General features: G+C 42.6%; 2 protein-coding genes and 1 long non-coding RNA gene across 3 annotated transcripts in view; 2 read left to right on the forward strand and 1 right to left on the reverse strand.

Annotated features, from left to right (window-relative positions):
• Window positions 1–305, forward strand: part of LOC103544488 (uncharacterized) — a 52,359-nt gene extending 52,054 nt beyond the window's left edge. Inside the window, exon 4 of the long non-coding RNA XR_011531880.1 lies at window positions 70–305. This is a non-coding gene — a long non-coding RNA (uncharacterized lncRNA). The remainder of the gene's footprint in view (window positions 1–69) is intronic.
• LOC103545446 (spermatogenesis-associated protein 31D4-like) overlaps window positions 1–5,550 on the reverse strand; it is a 40,588-nt gene extending 35,038 nt beyond the window's left edge. The window contains exons 1-2 of the mRNA XM_070590767.1: window positions 5,047–5,550; window positions 4,632–4,775 (exon numbers count right to left, since the gene is read on the reverse strand). The gene's annotated coding sequence lies outside the window, so the exon portion shown is untranslated. The remainder of the gene's footprint in view (window positions 1–4,631; window positions 4,776–5,046) is intronic.
• LOC139078770 (tumor protein D55-like) lies at window positions 5,192–19,530 on the forward strand. Its single transcript, XM_070590845.1, is given in 3 exon segments — window positions 5,192–5,478; window positions 5,480–5,778; window positions 19,332–19,530. Coding segments are annotated over 3 exon segments (570 nt in total). The 5' UTR covers window positions 5,192–5,308; the 3' UTR covers window positions 19,433–19,530.
• The last annotated feature ends 7,340 nt before the right edge of the window (window positions 19,531–26,870 follow it).

The raw sequence follows: 26,870 nt of genomic DNA on the forward strand, positions 1-26,870 counted from the left end.
TCTCCCTTATTTTTATTATTATAGCAGATATTTAATAAGTGCTAATTTCCCTTCTGTCCTTTCTTTCAGAAAGGGAAGAGGAACCAGTACAATCAAGGTCCATTCTGAATTCCAGCAGAAGAATCGGGCAGAGGCTTTAGTGTTCATAGCTGCATTACTATTGTATTTCTTCAATTCTAAGATGCACATTTTGTGGCATTGTAATGTTTCTAAAATTGGGATTGCATCTTCTAATCAATGTACAATTTAATATAGGAGGTTTTACCTCCTAGAAACATCTTATTAAAACAAAGATATGTCTTAAACTTGATTGTGTCCCAGAATCGAGGAAATAAAGTAATTATGCTGCTGCCATAGCAGACATGACAGTTTTAAGACAAGAATAGGTAAGCAACTAGGGAGTAGAGGCCAGGCCTTAGCAAAGCCACCATGATGGTCATAACCTTAAAAGATCATGAGTTTTCTATTAATAGCTTCATTGCCCCCAAGCCTCTGAAGCCTGTGGATACAAGTAAGTCAAACTGCTTGGGCCCCACATTTTGCTGGTTCTAAACCCTCAGTGCCGAAGCTTCAAGACTTCAGCCCCCGACCCCAGGTCTCCCCAGTGACTTCTGGGAATCCTCTATGCTCAGGGCCAGCCCTTCCATTTGCTTCAGCTCTGTCCTTTCTGCAGATGCCCTCTCTGTTCCCAGTGTATCTCCTGGTACTAAAAATCTGTGCATCCTCCAGATGTAATTTCTTGCTAAATCTTCATGCTGAGTTAAGGGTCAAGTAATCTGGGTCCCCTGCAGACATTTTAGCAGCAGTCTATGTCTTTGTTGGAATTGCTGTAATTCAGGAAATGTGCTGGTTGGGAAGAAAGGTGATAAATGTGAAGCAAGTGTCAATCTTGTCTTTTTACAACCCCCTGCTCCCTTTTAAGGCATCCTCCAAATTTCTAGATCTGGACTAGAGAAATACACCAAGCCCTCAGTTCCTCGGTAGAGCACAGACGACCTACATCCATCAGCCTGTTACTGACCAAGTCTTTTCTGGCTCATGCGCCAGCTTTGCCCACTTTCTTCTCTTAGATGACTCCCCACTGTTGCCCCTAGGACTTATCTTCATCAATCTATCTACCAATATGTAGAAAGAAAACAAAGGTCAAAACTTCTGGGAAGGGAGAATCTGTTCCCCCCACTTTCCTCATCCAAATGAGAAAAGGGAGTAAGGACAACTTCCAGTGTGAAATTCCCCCAAAGTCTGCCCTTATTGCCCTTCATTTAGCTTAGTTCATGGGCTTCTCTGCCCTTCATCTTCAGCATTAAGAGGGCAGTTTCTGGTTCAGAGTGTAGGAGAAATTCTGGAGCCATTAGCGTTTCTTTAAGCATTGAAGTATAAGTCCATTCTCTGGAAAAAGATATAGTGTTTAAGGAGCCCTTGCGACCCTCTGTAGGCCTTTATATCTACAGTATTCAAGTTTCCAACAAGAAGAATCTTCATTTTTAATCTAGGGATGTTCCTTCATCTTTTGATCATTTTCCTTTCCCTTCTCTCCACCCCTCCATCTCCCTGTCATTCCTATTCTGCCTCTGAGGATCTGTGCACAAAATTCCTCTTAAGAAGCCCCTTCATCCCATACATATCAACTCACACAGATGGACACTTGGCAGGAGGAGGATGCTGGTTCTTCAGAGTCAACCAGATTCTGAATTTTAATTTGGTCCTCCCAGGGAATCTTGCCACAATTATACATACCAACAAAGAGGAGGAATAACAATGAGTAATAAGCTCCAATTTAATATCCTGATAATAAGTTTGGGCTTCAGAGAGGAAAATTCTATTCTGCAATATACCTATTTTCTTTCTTTTTTTTAAAGATTGGCACCTGAGCTAACAACTGTTGCCAATATTTCTTTTTTTTTCTTTTTCTCCCCAAATCCCCCCAGTATATAGCTGTATATTTTAGTTGTCAGTCCTTCTAGTTGTGGCATGTGGGACGCCGCTTCAGTGTGGCCTGACTAGCAGTGCCGTGTCTGCGCCCAGGATCCAAACCAGCAAAATCCTGGGGCGCCTAAGCGGAGTGCGTGAACTTAACCACTCGGCCATGGGCTGGCCCTGAACTATTTTCTTAAAAGCTAATTAGTCCATGTAGGAGGGCTGCTGAAAGGAAATGTCATCCTGGTCCTAAAGGAAGATCAACTCAACTACCGAAATATGGCGATTGCTAGGAATACCGTTTGCAGCTGTAAACTGCAGCAAATACTCCAGTTCATGCTGGAGAATATCTATGGGGTGGTGACTCACTGCATATATTATTGATGGAGCTGGGCTACGATGTGCGATAGCGTGAAAATAACTCGTGAACTGAAATCAGACACAATATTCTGGCCTTCCACGAGAAAAGCCCAACTACCAATTTTCCCCTCATACTCGTGAAACATTCTGACTGGATTAGGGTTTCAACTATATGCCTTATTTTCAGGCTCAATTAAATATTTAAACACTTCTCCTGGCATTCAGCTAAAATGAACAAAATGTTCATGGTAGCAGTTCTGTAGTAATAGAAATAAAGCTCTAGAAAACTCGCTGTGGTTAGATCTAGCAGTGCAAATGACCAGACTGCAGGGTGAGTTGTCAGGTCTTTAGAAGCAATCTGAACCACCAAGGTGGACTACTTTACAAGTCGATGCAATCAGGAGGCTCCATATTGATCTTTTATAACGAAAGAAGTCAAATGGTTAAACCTGCTGGCACTGCTACAAGTCCCTAAACATTTCTAGACTCAGTATCAATTACTACAATCTCGCGTCTTCATCCCCAAACAATCCGGACCTGGTGAAGTGTACGGCTTTGCTTTTATATTGAAATTTCAATAATCTATTCACAAAACATAACACACAGGCTTCTGAACATGGAGGGAAAAAAAACATCAGTTTGCTGTACCATCTACCTTTACGTTTACAGGGGATTCATATATATCCATCACCTTTCCTAGAGAAATACTTCAAAGTTCATTCTTTACTAAAAATGGGTCAATAGTGTCTTCCTTGGAAACAAAGACAGCAAACCATTGTAGGATCAAAAATAATTCCCAAATTCTTTCTTCATAGGTTACTGAATCAAATATTGTGGCTACTTTTAGTGCCCAAATAACATCAAAAGGCTTTCAGTTTCAGATGAACAGTTTTATGAGCCTTTCTATGTAATACAGATTATTTCAGTGTGTAATCTAAAGACATGAAATCGTAGAACCATGGGACAACAGTTTGGTATTTTATACCTTAAGAGGATAGTTTAGTCAAACAGCTGGTTAGAATCACTGTAACTTCAGTGAAATTTTACTTGATAGATCTATGTTTTCAAAACATGCGTTGTTTTTATGTGGTTATGCAAAGCCTAACAAAATGCATTGTTCCAGTGTGTTACTGATGTGTGCAGGTCTACTCGGGAGGTCAGAACATTTCTAGTTTGTAGGCCCCCTTCAGAGGCCATGTTTTGATTTGGGATCTGGAAACAAAGTTGCTGAGAGAAGTCAGGTCAGTTTTGCTATGAGGGAAGTCATTAGTCTACCAGAGGGAATCAAAGCTTAACTATGAAACGTAGAAACAAGAAAACAGATAGTGAGGATGGTGGCCGAAACAATTCAGAGAAGGATAATCAAGCGCAAGTTCAAATCTGGTCACTTGGAATCTGAACTTTGAATGGACAATATGCATTCTGTGTTGTTTGGCTTATTGATTCAGGGGCTTCTTTACCCTTCATCTTCAGTTTTGAAAGAGGATTTCTGGTTCAGAGTCAGAGCATTCCTGAAACCACTAGTGTTTCCGCAGGCAATGGAGAACAGTCCACTCTCTGGAACAACACAGGTTTTAGGCAGTCCTTGCTGCCCTTTTCAGGCCTTTATATACATAGCCAAATCCCTCATTAGCCTTCATGTTTCCAACAAGAACAATTGTCATTTTTCAATCTAGGGAGGCACATGCTTCAGGGCAAGGCAATAATAGACACTACTGAGTTACGTGAAAGGGTCACTGAAGATAAACCCAAAGGAGGGCTGAAGTTGGTTTGGATGCCCAGCTAGATGCTTCGCTGCAGCGACATGACTATGGCAAACTGCTGAAATTTGCTGAGGATCTATCACGTTCCACAAGATCACGCTTGCAAGAACTACCAGCATGTCCAACAAAATCACTGGAATCTAGAACTTGCTCAAGGCTCTTCCCTGGGAATGAGAAGGCAGACAAGGAGCTAAGTGATACCTGACCACCGGCCCTCACTGGATTGAAGTCCTGATTCTTCCACTGTATCAATTACAAGCTCTGAGTAGAAACAGGGGATATGGTGGGTTGACATCCTGACAGACTCTAACTGCTTCAACTTTACTGTGCAGACCACCTCCCACAACTGATAACCACATAGGTGTGTAGACATGTTTCCAGAAACGTGAGTGGATGCTTAGAAAGAAAGAAAATCCAACCACAACATTGAAAACCCAAGTACCATCTATTTGCATATCTTATTCCTTCTCTCCTAAATTCTCATAATAGTCTTTGCTTTTATTAAGCATAAATTTGACACAACTATTATAGATTTACTCATTCTCCCTCCCTCTCCCCCCAAAAATGCCAGTTGTGACTGGTCAGACTCACTTTCCGGGCTCTGCTCTCCCCAGTCCCTGGCGCTGTGGATGCTCCGGGCCCCGAGCATCAGTCTCCGCTGGACGCAGGAGTTCTGAGCAGCCCTCAAGCCCACTATCGAGCGGGGCCAGGAGTTTCTGAGGCCGCTGAGGTAACCTGAGAAGGGAAAACAGAGACAGTAGAGGCCGGACCTCCTCGGCTACCTGCCCCCCTTTGGCGCAGTTCTCCTTTATTTTTATGTATTGGGCTTGTTCCTAAACTTCTCTTAGTACAAAGGGTTCAAAGGATTTTCAAGGGTTGGAATGGTCTTTGCGGCAGAAGCAGGTCCTCAGGGGAGTCGGTCTGGGCTTGAAGGCCAGAGCCTGTCACCCGCTGTGACACGAGGGAACAAACCTCTCTCTCTGATAATAACCACAGCACCACCTACCTCACAGGCCACTGTGAGAGCCAACACCGCTCCCAGCGAGAGAGGTCCGGGCAAGCGGGTTCCGCTGGCGGTAGCCTTCCTGCCGGAAGTCCCGCCTCCGCGATCCCGGGCCTACCCCGCACCCCCACCGCACACACACCGGAAGTGGGCCTCGCCGGCGGCGGTGTCCACGCACCGGCTGGGTGTCCTTTCCTCCGACCAAGACGTGGATCCCTCCCGCCTAGAGTCCCACCCGCCGGCGAGAGTCTGACCCCGGGCCTAGATGTCGTCTTTGCTGGCCAAGATTATTTCTCCACTGGCCACCAGTTTGACTCTCCGCACCAAGAATTGGTCCTATACCCTTAAGGAACATCTTTTTTCTCAGTCCATGCCCGGAGCCATGACAGAGACCTCTAAGCCCACTTAGGAATCCCACCCAACTGCCCAGCCAGAGGCTCACAGAGGCCGGGCAAAGGGAGCCCGTATCTGAGCTAGCTGAATTGGAGGCGGAAATTGTCCCCCTGCGCCACCTGCTGGCAGCCAGAGAGAGACGCTGCGTGGAGCTCAAGAGGAAGCTGGGCCTCGCGGCCTTGGTGGGGCTGAGGCAGCATCTGCCCAAGAGCTGGCGCGAAGTTCAGGTCTCCAACGCCCACGAGAAACAAAAGACGACAGCTGCCCTGTTCGCCATGGGCTCTGCCATTTGCGGGAAGCTTGCAGACATGAAGAAGTCGGCCACATTCAGATCCTCTGAAGGTCTGTTGGGGACAGTCAAGTCCAGAGGCCCAGGGGGCAGAGAGCTTGGCGGTGACTGCCTTCCTTCTTGAGCGGGAAGTGGGGATGATCTGCTCCCAGTTTCTGAGACTGGGAACGATCCGCTTTCTGGAAGTGGAGCTGATCCTGTTCCAGGGAGTGCGGATGACGTGCTGCCCTTTCTGAAGCTGGAGTGAGCCCCTTGGTAACCTTGCCTGGCCACCTAACCAGTGCAAGAACTCCCCTCATCACAGCTGCAATTCTGCCCACCAAAGACAAGTAGCCAAACCGTAATTGTAAAGTTAATTCGGGATATGGACAGAGTCCAGTTTTGAGAAAAGCAATGCCCATGTGTACGTAGATGTTGGCTGCCCTTGAGATAGAGAACCCAATGTTTTTTATCCAGTTATTTTACACTGAAATTTGTAGATGAAATGTATCACTATCCTAACCTTCCTGGGGTTGCATTTAAATGGACAGGGCGATGGCTCCAGAGGGATCTTAGGCAAAGCCCAAACTCTTTTTTGGAAAACTAATCTGTCGGAAGGATGAAGTAGCTTTCTGTTTAGAACTGGGAAAAGGTATGAAATAATGTGTAATTCTATCCTTTCCCATTTCCTTCCTTCCCTAAATCTCAGAAGGAACCTTGAAAGCTGCACCTGGCCTACGATTTTTATTTTAAAAAGATGATCAAGAAAACTTGTTTTTCTCTTGAGACCTCAGAAAAGGGGGAAAATATTAGTAGACTAATTATTACATAATCCTATAACTTTTTAAAAACTTGATTTTATTTTAAAGTTCCTAATTAAACAAAGTAACTTTAGCTTCGATTTAGGAGATTAGCTACTTTGGACTCAAGCTGAAATTGCAACTCTGCTTTGCCTTGTGCTTTGTTTATAATCTTTGTATATATCAAAAAGAGGGTTTTGAAGTGTAACCCTTGTGGCAGCGTGTCTCTGCCACAGCAGCATGCCACAAAAGGAGGAATATTGCTTCTCTGTTCTGCAGCAATTCCTAGTTAGTTACCCCCTCCAGCTGAGGGGCTGGAGGGAAAAACAGCACAGCCAAGTTCAAGAAAGGTAAACCTCTGTCATAAGCAACATTTAAGACAGAATGCCTGTGTCCTGTAATGCTGGCTGTCATGCCTTTGAATGGACCTACCTAATTGCCCATCGCTGGGCTCCTTGACTAGAAGTCTGTCCTTGTTTATAGTTAACCCCAACTGAGAAAGAAACAACCTGACCCTCAGGAGATGTCAGGTTAATAGGAACCTGATTTGAGTTGGTTCAAACTTTCTCGTATCTGATTTTCACAGGGGCTGTGGTACTTTTTATTTCGTTTTGTTTCCTTTTCCATTTTGAAAATGCCTGGACCTGGCAGCTCTTTCATTCCTCCAGTCACACGGCCTGAGGTAGAAGTTTGTGTCTTACTGGCTTTAGCGGGGGTCTCGGAGCTTTATTTGCCTGGGTGTTTATTGATAACGTCTCATTGCCTAGAGGGAGTCTCTCCAGCCTAAGAAAGTGACCCTGTTTTGTTGATTCTTGAATGCTCCCCCTGTATTCCTTTAGTTTTCCCATCAGCAAAACCAAATACCACTATAAATGCAAAAGTACGTGGTACACTGTAAAGTCACTGATGTATTCCAACCCTCTACGGATTTCTCAAGACAGTTTTGCTTGGACTAAAACAAGATGTTCAACTATTTTATGTGTTTGTTTTTTAATTTGTTATCAACCACAATGTTTTTCTATACTGAAGAACTAGAGACAAACTTGCAGCATGCATAAAGGCCAAGTAGTCCAACAGGCAAAGACTTTGACCCCATACCGCAGAAAGCCTTGTGTTAGGAAAGATCTCAGACTGACATCATGGCTAACCCAGAATATGTTCTATTTCATTTAATACTTCAAACAAATGCAGTAACAGTTTCCTCCAATAAATCCTCAACTCCCCGAGAGCAGTAAAGAACATATCTATTTTTGATCATCATTGTATTCCCATGCCTGGCTTAGGGTAGATGGTCAATAAATACTTGTTGAACCAATGAAGGAATCAATATCACATACTTCAGACATCAAATCTTGGATCCAAGAGATTATCAACAACATGAACGGGTTTACAAGTTCCTCTTCCTTTTAAACGCAGCATTTTACTTCCCTATTCAAAGACAGTTTGAGACCCTACTATGTGTCAGGCACTGTGCCAGGCTCTGAAGGAACAAAAGTTAATTAGACATGGTCCGTGCTCCCTAGAAACAGATTTTCAAATCATTACAATTCACTGCAGTAGGTACTAAAGTCGAGGAAGTCCGTGAAGAAGGGTGTTCAACTCTGCCTTGATAAGTCAGAAAAGAATTCAGGCAGAAAGTCTTAGAGGACTGGTAGGAATTTGCCAGACAGATAAGAGTAGACCATTCCAGACAATATCCAGAGGAACTAAGTCATGAAGGAATGTAGTAGAAGGGCATGTTCCAGGAAATACCAATGTCATTGTGGCTAGAGAGAGGGGGGAAGTGGTGAGAGATGAGGTTGGAGAAATAAACGGGGGCAAGATCATCAACAGTCTTACATGCTATCTCAGACATTACTGTTTTATCTTGTAGGATATAGGGAGGCATTGAAGGTACTTAAGTAAGGGAGAACTTATATGCTATCTCAGACATTAGTATTTAATCCTGTAGGAAATGAGGAAGCATTGAAGGTACTTAACTCAAATCTGTGTTTTAGGTAGGTCACTCTGGCCACCATAGAAATAGATGGAGAAGTGTTTAAGAGGAGGAATCTCCAAGACTTAGGAAACAACTGCATGGGAGAGAGGGATGGAAAGATTTGAGAGTTGATAAGGACGTAGAATTGGAAAGACTTGATACTAACTGTGCTGGACCTGCACATTCATTTTGCTTTGGCTCTTTTGTTGGATTCCAGCACACCTGCATCAATAGCCATGGACACCAATAAAATACCTCCACAAGAATGTGAACTCTGGATCAAAGGTTTCCTCCAGATTTCCCTTCTTCCACTTGTTTCTACCCTTCCCTTACATTGCTTCCCCTCATTCTGTGGTCTGTCTTCATAATTTGGTCAGCTCTGCTCATCTAGCCCTATTTGGATTTTTTAGCCTAACTTCAGCCTATTTAACTTTAACTTGGCCATTGCAGGATGCAATTTCCAATAGTTACTGAAATATGTGAACCCTCAAAGATACCCCATCCCTGGGTCTGGCTCATCCCCTGAGAACCACAAGTTAGGGGATATATTGGAACAAAAACTGAGGCTCTCAGTTTTCTTGGTCTTCCGTTGCCCATATGAGTGAAGGGGATGTGGTGGAAACTAAAGACAAGGGTTGAAAGTTCCAGCTCTCACACTCCCCATGCAGCTGGCAAGGATGGGAGGAAAGTACCAAGCCCCTGTAATTGCCATCATACATATCCCAGCACATCCCTAGCATCACACCCAGGGAAATGCACCAGCAACTTCTGGAGGCTATTTTACTTCTAAGCTCCAGATTTGAGAGAAACTATATCACATACCTACTCTGATGGCTTGCGTGGATTGCAGAGAGGTGAGCCGTGACCACTGACCCAGAACTGTGTAGGTCTTCTGATAGCGTTAGGCAGTGTTCTTGATGGCCCTACCAATCAAGCGGACAATGATGCCGTTTGTTGATTCAGCTAGGGGATGAGGTCAGTTGCATCTAGGCCATGGAATTTCAGTTCTTTCCCATGAACTCCAATGTAAGGGAAAAAGATGAGTGCCACTCTATAAAAACTACTGGGACATCAATGCAGTCACCATCTGAGACCACGTTCCACTTCTGCTGGCCAGATCTGTTGGTGGAAGGCTAAATGATGCCACAAATTCCTGTGTCTAGAGCCTCATTCACATTAGGCAAATGACAAAGGGAAAAATGCTTTCCAGGTGATGCACCTTGGCCAGCTAGTATAAACACATTATCATGCCACTTGGCCATCTCTCAGAAATTACTAAGCAGGTCCCTAAGATAGTCAAAAATGTCTGGCAATTCCTGACAGTTCACCAAGTAATTTAAAAGTTCCTTCCCTGTGTATCTATACTACCACCCAAATAGCTGAAGCCTCAAGAAGAGAAGTAAGTTCTTCTGGAAGTTGAAGGTTTTGGTCACCTGTACTGCAATCCTGGCTACCTCCCTCGCCTCAGACCCACGGCATCAAAACTGATGCATCCAACATAGTGCTACCTCTCCAAGGAGACTCTCCTCTTCTTTCTCTCCCCATCCTAGTAACTTGCAACTGATTGGGGAAGAAGAATTGTACCTAACTGAAAGCAACAATTCATAGACTTGGCTCAGCTAAATTTTCTTTCTGGAACATTAGAACTAAGAGATAAAAAGACTCAGTCAGATGGTAACTGGTCTGTACAGTCATATAGATGTGGGTTTTTTGTTGTATTTGGAACATATCCAAGCACAGAAGATGATCCGCTGAAAGCAGACCAGAGCAGACATGCAGAGAGTTGCCATGTGACCACTCAGACTCACTCCCTAGCCAGAACTGAGGGCAGGACACAATTCCAAAGAAGTGAATGTGAGCTGGGCCATGATGCCAAAACTTCACCACCACAGAAACCCTTAAGTCTCATGCCAGAAGAGTCACTTGGGTTTGTAAGGTGACAGAAATCACTTATTCCCACTAGGAAAGTTATGGGTCAGGGGGCAGTCTTGGGAAACACTTGGCAAAGTAGGGAAACACTGGCACCATGACCAGGGAAGAGGAGGAAACTCTACTCCTAACATATTGCTGTTTTCTTCAATTATGAAAGAGTTTACTTGCTTACTCTACAAATATAGAGCACCTACTCTGTGCCAGGCACTGTTTATGTGCTAAGGATTCAGCAGTGAGCAAAACAGACAGAAACATCCTTGCCTTCATGGAGCCTATATTCATATGGGGCAAAAATAAACGATAACATAGCAAACACCCATGCAGGCACCGCACAACTTGAGGCCCAGCATAGCTATTTACCAGGGACTGTGAACACTTTACAAAAAGTCCTGATGAAACTGATTCCTTCCTAATTGGCTTGGCTTCACATCATGCTTAGACCTCCTTTTTATTTTGTCACATTTTAACTTGGTAGTATGGCTTCCTCTATCCTAATATTGACGAAGAAACCTGTGTTGTAACCCAGGCCACCCACATTTCTGACCAACTGGCTACAAACTTTCAGTGGTTCTCACTACTCTTTCAGATTCCCTAATTCACTGGAATGACTCACAGAACTCAGTAAAGCAGTATACTTACAATTACAGTTTTACTGTAAAGGATACAAATAAGAAGTGGCCAAGTGAAGAGGCACATAGAATGAGATCTGAGAGGAAATCTGAAGCTTTAATGTGCTCAGGTTGCATTACCCTCCCAGCACGTTGATGTATCATTAACAACCTAGGAGGCTCAGGTGCCCATAGTTGTTATTGTGGTTTCATTAGGTAGGTATGATTGATTGAATCATTGGCCTCATGACTGAACCCAATCTTCAGCCCCATCTCCCTCTCCACAGCTTGGGAGTCTAGGCTGGGATAATGTGGCTCAAATCCCCAAACTTCTAACCACACAGTTGTGTCTTTCCAATATGGCCAGCCCTCACCCTGAAACTATCCAAGAACCCACCAAGAATAATAAAGATGCTCCTATTGCTCAGGAAATCCCAATGATTTAGAGAGTCCTTCCAAGGAATCAGGGACAAAGACCAGCCAAATTCTTTATCATACAACAAAACCAGGCAATAGGCAGCTGCCCTACAAAATGGTCCCTCAAGTTCCACAAACACAAGCAAAGGGCACTGTGCCTCCACGGCAGCCTGTAAACATTGCTTACAGACAATTTGGTTGTCAATGTTCCTTACCACCACAAAACTCTCATATAATAATTCACTGCATTGTTCCACCACCCAATGTACACCATTCCATAGCTCTTATAGCTTCCAGACCATTATTTACCCCAAATTCTCATATTAACTGATTATTAGTAACAGGCTAGTGGTTGGCACCTAGAAAAGCCACAGACCACCAATAGAGAGGCATAAAATACCTTTAAACACACCAGTGACTGTTGAATTGAGGCCGCACTGGAGATGAAACATCTGGTCTACTCAACCCTGCATAAAACTGGAAGATATCTTCCTTAGCATATTCAACATCTTTATGTACTATATGGAAGCTCAGATTCAATTATTCTCATCCCTGCATATTCATCCTGGCTTCCATTGATCCTTGCTGAGCCTAGTCCCTCTAGACCTTTACCCACCTCCAAATATTATCTCTCAGCCCAGAAGCCTGGGCTGGGAAGCCAGAGCACATAAAAGTATTAGAGGCCTGCTGGTTGGTACCTTGGTTCTTTCTATACTTAACACTGTGGGGAGGTTATGGAGGCAGAAGAATGGTGGTGAGCATCAGCCTCCCACTGCAAACATATCCTAGACTCTGTCCGAGGCCTTTAATGGAGCTCTCCTGACGGAGCTGAGTGGGGAGGTGAAGCCTTGCCTCAGCCATCCTGGACACGCTCTCAATTATTCCTGGCCTGCTGTCACTCTGAACTCTCCTTCTTCCTCGGAACTCTGCCCCGCCTCTGTCTGACTCCAAACCTTGGCTCTCTGCACTTCAAACTTTGAGCCTACCTCTGGCCCTGTGGATTTGGTATTCCAACCAAGTGTTCCCATCAAATGGCTCTTGTCTTTTCCTATTGGACTCTTTTATTTAGTTTGCCCTTTGACTTCTGACTCTGTTTGCTGTCTGTGAAAGCCTGGTAAGCCCATCTGAACCTCATAGGAGAGGAGATGGCAACTCACACATTTGGAGTCACCAAAGATTGGCTAGTTTGCAATACATATAATTGCCAAGAAGGCAAACCTTTATAATAATGAAAGCTAATATTTGTATGCCACTTACTGTGGACCAAACACTGTTCTAACACATTTTGTACTTTAATTCATTTCATCCTCATTCTACCTCTTCAGTGCAGGTTCTTTATTATCCCAATCTTACAGATTAACAAACCAAGGCTCAAAGAGGTAAAGTAACTTTCTCAACTATACACAGCTAGTAAGTGGCAGAGCCATGTGCAACCCAGGAACAGAGGTCTTGACCAGAAACCAACCCTGCCAACACCTTGATCTTGGACTTCCAGCCTCCAGAACTGTGAGAAAATAAATGTCTGCTGTTTGAGGTGCCTAGACTGTAGTATCCTTCTAGGATAGCTCTAATACAGACTAATATAATCTCCTTCAAATTTTCATTCAAAAGTCACCCCTTTTGCCACCCAATGTCCAATTTTAACCACCATATACCCGTTTCCAGCTTTAACACAATATATCATAGATTGTGTTTTTGCTATTTATTATTTTTTTGTCTGCCTCTTCCACTAGATGGTAAACTCCATAACAACAGAGATTTTGCTCAGTTTTGTTCACTATTATGTCCCCAGCATCTAATGCACTGTCTGGCACATAGTAGGTAGTCAATAAATAAATGACAGAAAGGAAGAAAGTCCAGGAGCTGAGTGGTTCTCCTCATAGCTCTTCACACTCCATAGGACAGGACGGAGGCAGGGCTGAGCCAATGAGTAAAACCTGGTCTGTACTTAGAATGGGGTCAGCGTGATGACAAATGTCAACTTCAACAAAAGATCAGAGTAGCCAGAGTCAGAAAGGCTAATGAGGGCCAAACCAAGGAGGCATCTGAAGTCACAAACAATTAAGGGCATGTAGGCTGCCAATGACTAACTCTGCCCTATACCTGCTTGTTAAGCCTTGTGGTTTTTATTTCTGCTTGCTTCACCTGCCCAGATGCTCCAAGTGCTCCTCACTGCTATTTTGACACTCTTGTCCTTAGCCCAGGCAAGACTGGTGGTAATCTGAGGAATGATATGCACATCTAATGAGTGCCTTCAAAAGTTTCCTTCCCTCTTCAAGCCTGAGAATCCTAGAAGAGGAAATGCTTATAGCGCTCCCTCAGGTAGAGGCTGGGAGTTTTTCCAGGCTCCACCAGGATCTCTTGCTTTGGCCTACCTTCCCCCACTGCCTATTTCATTACCTGTCACATGGATTTCACCTCTCTCCCTGGTCCCTTTTGATGGCATCTTAGTTGTAGATTTATTCCCAGATGCTGTCCTTGAAGCACTTTATTCAGAAGGCTCTGAGCAGCCGAACCCAGCATCTGGGTCCCTGCTCCTGTGGGAGTGGACTTAGAGCAAAGGCATAGAGAGGTGTTCTGTAATACACCCCTTCTGCCAGCCACCTCCCCCCCACTCACAGCTCCTCCTTGACACTAGAGGGCGCTACTCACACTCCCATTTTACCCTATTTTGTGCCACACAACCCCATTGTCATGCTCTTCACCCCCAAACCTCCATCAGCTACATCTCTCGATGAAATGTTTATCATTAAGGCCTAAATCTATGATTCCTCCTCAAATATGGATAAACCTCACACCAGTTCCTTAAGTAGAAAAAAACACTGACCGTTAACTAGAGTTTTGACCTTAACCTGTAGAACCTACTAACAATACTGAGAAGGGGATCAGAGGAAAATTGCTTTTGTTAACTAGATAGAATATCTGACAAAGTTTGTTTATTTGCTTCAGGACCAGGCAAGTGAAGGGAATTCCTTGTTCTGGTTCAAAATGAGAAGACAGAAATTCTTCTCTGAAGGAAGAGGTTGTTTGTGGCTGTGGAGGGAGAAGGAAGAAGATCAATTATCAGGGTCAGTGGATGAAAAGAAAGGCAGCGTGTCAGGAGCTGTTCTGAAGTTAAGCAAGGACAAATTCTCAGCTTCTCACAACACATCATTCCCCAGTCCCCAAACTCTGAAATCCTCCACGTCCACACCTCATTATCCTCCTTCCAACCATCTAGTGGGGAGATTTTCTGCTGTATGTGACTTAGAAGTCAGGGATAGTGGGGGAGGGACAAGTCCCTCATTCCTGGCATCCTTAGTTGGACCCCTGAACACATCTCCGTATAAAAATACTGTTCATTAAGTGGCCAAGTCCTATAGTCCTGTTGGGACTCTACTTCAGAGCATTATGGGCTAAACATAGCTAAGCACCATGCATAATATGGTTCCTCTGGAGAATGCACTCTGAGTTCCACATAACTCACTTCTACAAATGAACCACTAGAATTCTGCCATTCTGACATAGGAACTGCCTGTGAGACTCTCAAATGAGAGTGGAAGATACAGTGGTGTCTTTAGGGACTGTTCAGTTCAGATGACAAGGAAAGATTGTGTGTCCTTTTTGCTTGAGAGCTTTCCTGCATTGCCTTTTGTTCATTCTAGAGATCAAGAAATATATTCCCTTCCTTCTGGCTATGTCTCAAAGTATTCTGAGGCCATGGACCAACATAACCATTGAATCCTGCAGAGTCAGACTAAGGGTGTTGTGTCTCACTTGCTTAGAAATGGAAGAGAACAAGTCAAAGTTGGAAGTTTAATTTTAGCTTTTTTTGCATTTTGACCATGAATGCTACTAAAATGTTTCTGATAAAAGTGCACTTCTTTACCAAAACTCAGAGATATAAGTTTAAATTCCAATTTTTAAACCATGTTTTATCAACTTTCATATAATTTCATATAATACATCTGTTGTCTTTTGTAATCCTCACTAAAGCCTTTAAGGAAGAAATTTACACTCCCATTTCACCGATGAAGAAATTAAGGCAGAGAGATTAAGGAACTTGCCCAAGTCTTTGAAGCTTGAAAGCAGCAAACATTTGAATCCAGGTGCATCTGACTCAGAGCCAGGCTCTCAGCTACTCTGCTGCCTCTCAAATGGCAGAAGTCCTGCTGCCACCAGTAAACATCAGCCACTACTATCAAGGATTGCCCAGGGGCACCTTTATAATGTAAACATCATGTGCAAAACACTCTCAAAGCTTTTCTCTGTAGAAAAGAGGGCACTTGCCAGAGGAAGGTGTTCTTGAATAGTATTAAGAGTAACACATCCTTAAAATTAAATTAATCTATGCTTTTTGTGCAATAGACAGTCTTTAAGAAAGTATCTCTTAAAAGTAGAATATAGAATATACAAGTACAATATGAATAATGCAATCTGCATAAAAACAGGTGTAATGTCTTGTAGGGATATAGGTTCCCTGCTTAGGGGAGCGGAAAACAGAGCGGGACAGTCATGCACATGAGCAAACATGTGCGCAACTTGGGGATTGGCTCTGCTACCATCCAAGAGAGAAGGGGAGGCATAGTGTGCGCTAGTCCCATCTCTAGCCTTGCACGGAGGCTTATTAATATTGGGAGACTCAAGTCTAGTGACGTGAGCTAGCTCATTTTGCATAATCCTCTCTTGAGGCTGTGGCTGAACTGTGGTGGAAGTTTGGCTCACTCCCCCCCAATTTCCCCTGGATAGTCCATGAAGCTCTAGAGGTGTCAGTCATTCCTCCGGGCAGATGATCAATGCCCATCAGTTCTTGTAGGTAGACCTTTGTTGTTACTCTTCTGGAAATGGGTGTTGGGTTTCAGGAACTTTCACCCTCCACAGCTCCTAAAATGCAGTATGTTAGAAGTGCAATCAGTTTGCACCAATCACCACAACTCCCTCCGCCCCCCAATTCCCAAACAAAGCTCTGGATATTCACGAATCATTATGACTGCTTAATTTCAGAGAGTTCTGTTGAATTGCTTCTAAATTTCTCTGGATGGCTGAACAGGGATAAGCTTACTGCCCACAGCAGCTGCTAGCCACAGTAACTGTGAAAGCAGGGTCTGTGTCTGCACGCCAACCTCCAGTGACTGGGTGGACCCAGCATGAGCCTGTCCTTGGGGCTCTGAACTTTCTTTCTGTAGTGCATTCCCCAGGCTCAGGGACTAAAGAAAAGCAAAGCCATTGCCTTGTTGCCAGGGAAACCAAGCAGGTGCTCTGAAGCCAGTGATTCATAACAAAATGCTCAACTTTTCCTTGCTGGGAGGCAGAGGTTGTTCTAGCTAGGGTAGAAGTTAGAGTCCAAGTGGTCAGAACTGGAACAGTGTTTGCCATGTGGCATCAGGAGTTCAGACGGGCCGGCTAAGTCCAAATCCACTAGGGAATGCTTACATTGGAAAGCTGGCAAGACAAAGAGCTAATACATAACCCAAAGGCTGGAGGTTGGGATTACAGAGTCAGGATTTGAGAATCAGGCAAACTGGGGTTCAGTTTACAAAAATGTAGGGAGCAAAGTAAGATGTCCAAGGGCGCTGCTGAAAAGAACCTCAGGGTGTTCCTTGGTTTCCTCAGGGAAACCAAGACATCGTGAAACATGAAAGGATACATGGGCAGATTTGTCAGCTTCATAGCAAGGTGTGCACCCTTCTACCTCCTGCCCACCTCTTGAGTGAGTTGGAACAAGTCCTCTTTCCAATTCCAGGCACATGAGTGTGCATCAGTGAATCATATAGAAAAGCTCCTTCCTCGGGGCTGGATATCACCTTGACTCCCTCTGAATACTTTGGTCTACTTTGACTTCTGCTTGACCACAGACTAGCGGGAATCTCAAGCGCCTTTCAGAAGGTCCCCTGTCCTAGAACTTTGCAGATAAATCATACACAAGGTCCCAGTCAGCTCTCACTTAAGGCTCTGCCGACCTACATGCCATCTGACTGGCAAACAAGCATACCAATACAACACAAATCCAAATGCCTTGTCATGGTCTTCCAGGTTTATCTCACCAATCTCATCTTATTACTACAGCCTCTTATCTTTACCTTCTTCCAGCTTCACCAGTGTTTTTGTTCCTTCATCATGCCAAGCTCCCGTACTACCCCTAGACCTGGCCCTGCCCTGAGTTCTGCACTTTCTGGGATCCCACCTAACCTTCCTACATCTGTGCTCCTCTACATAGGGCAAGGGACATGCCTACCAAGACCCATTACCTCCTGATACTGGACCGGGTGGGACTGGGGTCCTGAGTTAGACCCAGCCCTTAGTATGAGTTCTTGACCTCATGCAGGAAAGACTTCAAGAGTGGGTCAGGAGAGATTATACAAGTTTATTGAAAGACAAAAGTTGGGCTAATTAGAATGAAACTGAGGAAGTAAAGCCAGCCAGGCTCATCAGGTGGAAAACAACTGACCAGCCCTGGGTGGGGTCTGGGGTGCTGATCTATAGTGGTTGAAGTGGGCAGCTGGGGATTGGTTAGTGTGAAGCGGGAAGTCAGGTTGACAGCTGGGAATCGGTTGATCTCTGGGCCTGGCAGTCATCTTTAACAGGTCAGCTGCCAAGCTCATGATCAAACAGCAGGGTTGGATACCTGGATTGGTCAGGCATCTAGTCAGGCGCTGGGCTCGTGATCAGAGGGCTGGTTGGCTACTTGGAGTGGTCAGGCATCTGTTGCTGCTTGAGAGACAACTTTCATTTCTACCTGTTCCCTGTGTCAGTATCATGGTCTGGAGCAATAAAACTGTAGGAAATCATATTTTATATAACAGTGTCAGGTTAGTAATTTACTGGAATATCGGAATGGTCTTAAGAAGCTCACAGAGAACAGCAAATCTTTGCATTCTGCTGGGTCTAAAAAAAAATTGCACAAAGTAGAAGATGTTGGTTGTAAAAAATTCAAGTCATATGGGCTTTTGTAAAGCATGTGATGAACATCCTCCTCTTCTCCTCTCCCCACGGCATCCAAGGCTAAAGGTCTAAGGTATTTCCCCTTGGCTCTATCTCTGAGCACATAGTTAGGGTTGGTACCTGGCTAGTTCTCAACTATATGGCTGTACTAATTACTAGAATGTTGAAATGCTTCTGTAAGCACCAGAAAACAGCTTCTGCCTGAGAGCCTCCCACACTCTCAGTCCTTAGCCTTCCAGGATTCATACTGCAGGGCACATGTTAAAGTTGGAGTTCTTTGTGAACTCAAGTCAAAGGAAACCTGGATGGGTGGCTGGGAGCCCACAGTATCCACAGCCAGTTGGAGAACAGACTGAGAAACAGAGAGGAGCCAGGAGGCTCTGGGGGCAGGAAGCACTTGACAATTCGGTCAGTGACCAGAGAAAATGGATCCCACTATTGTTTGTCTTGTCACTGTGCACAGGGGCTGATTCCAAGGACACAGTGTAAGGTTGCATAGCTGGTCCAGCACCCTTCCTCTGGCTCTGGTTGGACATGGTACCCTCATGAACCTCTCCTCAGAGTGTAACCAATAGTGGAGAGGCTAGTCCCCCAAAGGAGATCAGGTGCGATTACCATAAGAAGGTAGAATGGATGCTGAGCAAATCAGCCAAACAAGCCTAGAAAATCACTTGATTTTCATAATTGTTTACTTAAAAATTTATACCTAAACTCTTTTTAAAAAGAGATTCGAGAGGAATAAGGAATATATTTAAACAAGAAGGTGGGTAAAGCAGAAAAACCAAGATCGTTAAAATGAATAATAAAACATACTGGCAAAACAGATAATATATTTGATGGGGCTGACCTCCTTTGTTGAAGCCCCTGGTAGAAGGAAAGAAGTTATAAGTTCTTGCTCTCAGAAAGGACGAAAGATAACAATTGTTAAAAGAGAGTTCTAGGAAAATTTAATAGACTTTTTTTCCATGCAGGAAATGCTGACATGATGATGGACAGTATCTTTGACAGCAGTTTAACGCATGGAGAAGAGATCAACACAGTTACTTCTGGGAATGGTTGTGGTGAAAGTTGAAGACTTACCATTAGCATACACTTGACTGAAAGCAATCCTGTAGAGAGGGGCATGGAGATTTTCTGTATTCATTCATTCAATAAACGCTTTTTACCTAATTACTATACCCAGACACTTGCTAAGTACTATTGCATCAATGGTGAGCAAAGCTCATGTGGTCTTTACCTTCAGGGAGGTTAAAATCTAATGTCCAGTATGGTGGCTACTAGTCACATGTGGCTATTTGAGTGTTTACATTTGTCCAGTCCAAACGGACTGTGCCATAAGTGGAAAATGCACAACAGATTTTGAAGATTTAGTACCAAAAAAAAAAGAATGTAACGTATTCTATTGATAAGTTTCATATTAGCTACGTGTTAAAAGGTATTTTGAAAATACTGAGTTAAGTAAAAGGTATTAAAATTAATTTCATTTGTGGCTGCTAGAAAAATTTAAATTACACATGTAATTTGTACATGTGGCTCACATTTGATTTCTATTGGATAGTGCTGATCTAGAGGAAAAGACAATCATCATAAAACAAAGCCACCCATATTATTAAATAATTAGAAAATGAGGTAAAAGAGGAACAAACTAAAAAAGTTTGGGGACTCAAAGTTTAAGATCTCCTTAAGAATGTGGTACCTGAAAGAGGAGTAGGAGACAGTCTGAAGGAGGGAAGCATTAGGGATGGGGTGTTCTGGGAAGCTGATGATTGACAAAGGTGGTGGTAGGGGAGGTGGAGAGAAGGGAATAGATGGAAGATGCATTTAGCTGGAAGGTTGATGGAACTTGGTGATTGGTTGGTTGTGTAGATAGTGAGGGAAAGAGAGGAGTTAAGAATGACTTCTAGTTTCTGGTTGAAGAAACCAGGTGGATGGAGATGCTATTTCTGAAACAAGGAGGAGTGGAGGAGGAGGATGATCATGTGGGAGGTCAAGAGCTCCATTTTGGACAGAGTCTCTGGAGTCCCAACAGTTAGAAATCAGGTAGAAGAGGAGGCATCATGAAAGGAGACTGAAGAGGCATGGCCAGAGAGGTGGGAGAAGAAGAGAAAAGCTTCAAGGAGCTGCTAACCTTCTAATGTTACTGAAAGTGAGAAGAAGATTGGGTTGTGTCCAGTGGATTTGGTCATACAATTTAAATTATCCTTTGAAAAAATGTACTTTCCTTTTGGAAAAATATAATAGAAATGTGTCCAGGACTAAGGTAAAGTTTGGGGGGAAAAAAGCTTTTGTATTTTAAAAGTGCTGATGGTATTGCTAGGAAGGATCTCCACTCCTCCCTCTGGTGGAGGGGATGGGAGATGGCAGGCTCTGTGTTTAGGGGAACCAGGTGTCAGTAGGGTGATGCAGGGTTAAAGTCAAGTTCTCCAAAGTGAAATTTATCCAGCATGTCCTTTTTTGGAGAAGCATAATCTGAGCAAACTAGATTTTTACAAGGACAAGTTTGTGTGCAGAAAAGGCAGTAAAAATAGGAAAATACAGTTTTACCTAAATGAATTCTCAAAAATGGTAGAGGAGATTTGATGGCTACAAAATTATTTGGAATGGAATATAATTACTCTTGGCTCTGGAAATGAGTCATAAGTCGTGACCAGTGAGGATTTTAAATATAACTTGAAAAGGACATAGTGTTTACTGCAATAATTTCAATTCTTAAAACACATTGCGAGAGGGAGGTCAAGATGATGGCATAGGTGGACTGTGAACTCACTTCCTCTTATAGACCCAATAAATTTACAACTACTCTTGGAACAATTACCCTTGAGAGAGAACTGAAAACTGGATGAAAAGAACCCCTGCAACAAGGGACAGTCCTGACTGGGATGGAAGTTGCAGAAATTACGTTTTGGAGAGAAAAAAAGCGGCCACCTTCACAAGCCATGGTCTTCATGGCCAGTCAGGAACAATCCTAAGGTATGCAGCCTTCCCTGGAGGAATAGGAGACCTGAGCAGGAGAGCGTTGCCACTATAAGCATCTTTTGGACTCAGCACAACTGAGATGAGCGTCATAATATCTGGCTTTGCTGGCTACTGACTACCATGGGGGATACCCACAGAAAAGCTATGGGAAATAAGGGAGGGAAAAGCTAGCTCTTAAAAGGCCCACATACAAATTCACTCATTTCTGAATGCAAACTAAAATCACCAGAAAGAAAGATGCACAGTCCTTTGGTGAAAAGAGACTCATCTGATAGATGCTGTGTACATCTCAGTGAGAGATGAGACCTCTCCAGGGACTGAGACATTGGCAGCAGCCATTATTGTGACCTAGTACATATATGCTGACACAGGGGCTTGCAGATGCCATTGGAGTTCTTCCCCTGGCCTGTTAGTCAAGGGTCTGCCCCACCCACTAGAGCACTGATTTAATTGAGCTCAGCCAGGGGCTGGCCACGCCAAACAGCAAGCCCTTGGGCAACTTGTTGGCCTGTATAGGCTAGGTGCCTTGATCCTCTGCAGCTAGGTGAATGGGTCTGCCTCTGCGGGGCAAGGCATGCACAAGGATTGGGTGGAGTGTGTGGGACATTGGTGGAGTGTGTGGGGCCTATGTAGTGTGGTGACTAAGTCCGCATCAGGGGGTTTGGGTGAGTGCATGGGGCAGGACTGGGTTAATGGGGTATGGCCCTGTGGGCAGTGGGGCTTGTCAGCTGTGGAAGAATTATGATTCTCAAACAGCCACATAGGGGATTGGTCCCACCTTCCAAAGCCTGAAACAATGGGGTGCTCCTGTGCCTGGCACCAGCCCCACTCAGCTGAGACAGCTGACAAAGAGCCTTGTAGGCCAGAGGCCTACAGCAATTGTAAGCCCCTGAGAATGGCAACCAGCCATACTCAAGGCCTACCCACCTAACAGAAAAGCTGCAACAGGAATGTTCTAATAGATCTTGCAGCCAGCTGTGCTGGGGCTCCTCATGCCCAATAAAGTGATTGAAGGGTCCATAGCAGCCACACACAGCTGAGCATTACAACCAGCCTGCCAGGGTGACAGCTTAGCCTCCCTGGGCACCGGTAGCAAGTGCAACCCTGCCACAACAGAAGGACACACATAGTCCACACAGGGGTCACTCCTGGAACATTTGGAACTGGAGACAAGAGGGAAGCACACTGCTGACCCTCACAGGTATCTCTTACATAAGGCTACCTCTCCAAGATTGAGAGAAATAGCTGACCTACCTAATACATAGATATAAGCACAGGAAAAGAGACAAAATGAGGAGGGAATGGAATATGTTCTAAGTAAGAGGACGGAACAAAACTCTAGAAAAAGAACTAAATGAAACAGAAATAAACAATCTACCTGACAAAGAGTTCAAACAAAAAGTTATAAGGATGCTCACGGATCTTGGGAGATGAGAGGATGAACTCAGTGACAATGTCAACAAAGAATTAGAAAACATAAAAAACAACCAATCATAAATGAACAATACAACACTGTAAATGAAAAATTCACCAGAGGGAATCAAGAGCAGAGTAGATGATACAGAAGAATGGATGAGCAAGCTGGACAAAAGACTAGCGGAAATCACCCAAGCTGAACAGATAAAGGAAAAAAGAATTAAAAAGAATCAGAACAGTCTAAAGGACCTCTGAGACAACATCAAGCACATTAACATTCATATTATAGGTGTCCCAGAAGGATAAGAGAGAGAAAAATAGGCAGAGAATCTATTTGAAGAAATAACAGCTGAAAAGTTTCCTAACCTAAGGAAGGAAACAGACATCTAGGTATAGGAAGTACAGAGAGTACCAAACAAGATATACCTAAAGAGGCCCACACCAAGATATATTATAATTAAAATGTCAAGAATTAAAGGTAAAGAAAGAATCCTAAAAGCCACAAGAGAAAGGCAACAAGTTACATACAAAGAAAATCCCATGAGGCTATCAGATGACTTCTTAGCATAAACCTGACAGGCTAGAAGAATGGCACAGTATATTTAAAGTGCTGAAAGGAAAAAACCTACAGCCAAGAATACCCTCCATGGCGAGGTTATCATTCAGAATAGAAAGAGAGATAAAGAGTTTCCCAGACAAGGAAAAACTAAAGGAGTTTATCACCAAGATAATTCCAGTCTTACAAAAAATACTAAAAGGACTCATTTTAGTGGAACGTGAAGACCACAAATTGGAATAAGAAAATTGTCCAAAAAAAACCCCAGTAGAAACACTGTTGAAGTCAAAAATACAATAAACCTAGCAGATCAACCACCTATGAAGATAATATGAAGGTCAAAAGACAAAAGTACTGAAACTACCTATTCGTATGATAAGAGGGTAATGGATACATACACACAAAAAAAGAGGTTAGCTATGCTATCAAAAACATGAAATGTAGGAGGAGGAGAATAAAAGATTAGAGCTTTTAGAAAGAGGTCAAACTAAGGAGATTACCAACTTAATATAGATTGCTGCATATGTAGGTTATTATATATGAACTTCATAGTAATCAGAAACCAGAAATGTATAATAAGTATATAAAAAATTAAGAGAAAGGAACCCAAATATAATATTTAAAAAGCCATCAAACCACAAGAGAAGAGAGGAAGAGAAGAAAGGAACAGAGAAGAACTACTAAAACACCCATCAAAAAGTAACGAAATGGCAATAAGTACATGCTTATCAATACGTACTTTTAATGTCAATGAACTAAATCCTCAAATAAAAAGGCATAAGCTGGCTGATTGTATAAAAAAACAAGACTCATATATATATACTGCATACAAGAGACACACGTCAGACCTAAAGACACTCACAAACCGAAAGTGAAGAGATAGGAAAAGACAGTCCAGGAAAATGGCAATGAAAAGAAAGCTGGAGTAGCAATACTTATACCAGACAAAATAGACTTTAAAACAAAAGCTGGAACAAGACACAGAGAAGGGCACTACATAATGATAAAGGAAACAATACAACAGGAGGATATAACACTTGTAAATATCTATGCACCCAACATAGGAGCGCCAAATATATAAAGCAATTATTAGCAGACATAAAAGGAGAAATAGACAGTAATACAATAATAGTAGGGGACCTTAACACTCCACTTACACCAATGGATAGATGATCCAAACAGAAGATCAATAGGATACATTGCCCTTAAATGACACATTACATGAGATGGACTTTGTAGATATATACAGAACATTCCATCCAAAAATTGCAGAATACACATTCTTTTCAAATTCCCATGGAACATTCTCCAGGATTGATCATATATTAGGCCACAAAACAAACCTCAATGAATTTGAGAAAACTGAAATAATACCAAGGATATTTTCTGACCAATAGTATGAAACTAGAAATCAACTATAGGAAGAAAATCAGAAAAGCCACAAATATGTGGAGATTAAACAAAATGCTACTGAACAACAATTGGGTCAATGAAGAAATCAAAAAATATCTGGAGATAAATGAAAATGAAAATATGACATGCCACAGTTTATGGGATACAGCAAAAGCAGTTCTAAGAGGGAAGTTAATAGTAATAAAGGCCTACCTCAACAAACAAGAAAAATCTCAAATAAACAATCTCACAGTGCACGTACAGGATCTGGAAAAATAAGAACAAAGCCCAAAATCAGTAAAAGGAAGGAAACAATAAAAATCAGAAAAGAACCCCAACAACAGATTGCTTCATTATGATTGAGATGTGTTCTGCATTCAAAACTTTTGTGCACAAAGAGGCTGCAGGCGTATCTACCTCAATTGCAAATTCTCTTACAACTGGGATTGATTTCTGGACCTATTTGAGAAATCTCAGCTGCTTCACTAATTGTAATTGGTCTCAATTCTAGGTCATGAAAGAAATTTAACTCTGGGTCCTGACTCACTGACATTCTGAAATAAAGTTTAGAACCTCTCGAAAAGCTACCAATTCCAGGGTGTTGAACATCTCACCAATATTTCCTTCTACTGCTTAATTCACCTTAAGTTCATTATCAAGGGCTTATAACGTGAGTAACTTTGCTGCGTTTCTGTTTGTTTAGCTAACAAATACTACTCAGGAGAGTTTTGAGCCTTGCACAAGATTGCCATTAGGACACTGTCATGTGGAAATTTGGTGACTTGGGAATGTTCCAGTGTAAGAGGAGTTAACAACTTTCCTCTCCTGAAACTTTAAGATAAAAAGACAACTCTCTATTGAAATATCCAATCTTAAGCAAATGCTAAGTTGCCTAATAAAGCAAGTTTAAGAGGAAATAAACTCTGCAGTATCACTTTAACTGAATTTAAGGATTAGAAGCTTTCTTGAAGATCCATTGGATGTTTTCACTAAACCTGGAATGCTTCACTCTCAACATTTTATGATCTGCATCTTATCCCAAGATTTAAAATATTGCTTTTTATTTTCTATAACAGCTTCATTGAGATATAATTCACATACCATATAATTAAAAGTGTACAATTCAATGGTTTTTAATATATTCAAAGAGTTGTGCAACCATCACGAAAATCAAATTCAGAACATTTTCATTGCCACAAAATGAAGCCTTCCACACATTAGTAGTCTTCCCCATTTCTCTCCAACCTCCCCACCCATTCTGGACATTTCATATAAATGGATTCATATAATATGTGCTCTTTTGTGATTGGTTTCTTTGACAGCATAATATTTTCAAGACTCATCCATGTTATAACTTGTATCCACACTTCATTACTTTTTATTGTCAAGTAATATTCATTCCATTATCTGAATATTTTATCAGTTCATCAGTTAATGTGCATTTTGATTTTTTCCAATTTGGGGCTATTTTGAATAACGTTTCTATGAATATTTGTGTATAAGTTCTTGTGTGGATATATGTCTTCATTTCTGTTGGGTATACACTTAGGTGTGGAATTGCTGAATCATATGGTAACTCTACGTTTAACCTTTTGAGGAACTGCCATCATGTTTTCCAAAGTGGTTGCATCATTTTCCATTCCCATTAGCAGTGGATGAGGTTTCCAATTACTCCACATCCTCATCAACACTTGTTATTAGCTGTCTGTTTGATTATAGCCATATTAGTGGTTGTGAAGTGGTATACCATTTTGGTTTTGATTTACATTTCCCTAATGATTAGTGATGTTGAGCATCTTTTCATGTTCTTATTGGACAGTTGTATATATTTGGATATCTATTTATTAAGATGTTTTGCCAATTTTTTACTGGGTTATTTGTATTTTATCATTGATTTGTAAGAGGTCTTTACACTTTCTGTATGTAATTCTCTTATCAGATACATAATTTCCGAATTTTTTCCCCCATTCTATGGGTTGTCTTTTCACTTCTTTGATGGTGTCCATTGAAGCTTAAACATTTTAAATTTTGATCACATCTCATTTATCTATTTTTTCCATTGCTGCTTGTGCTTTGAGTGTCTTATCTAAGTGGACATGGCACTGCTAATTGGGTCATGCTGAGGTGGCATCCCACACAGCACAACCAGAGGCAATCACAGCTACAACAT

Source organism: Equus przewalskii, chromosome 22 (genome assembly GCF_037783145.1).
Source record: "Equus przewalskii isolate Varuska chromosome 22, EquPr2, whole genome shotgun sequence".
In the NCBI taxonomy this organism is placed as follows: Eukaryota; Metazoa; Chordata; class Mammalia; order Perissodactyla; family Equidae; genus Equus; species Equus przewalskii.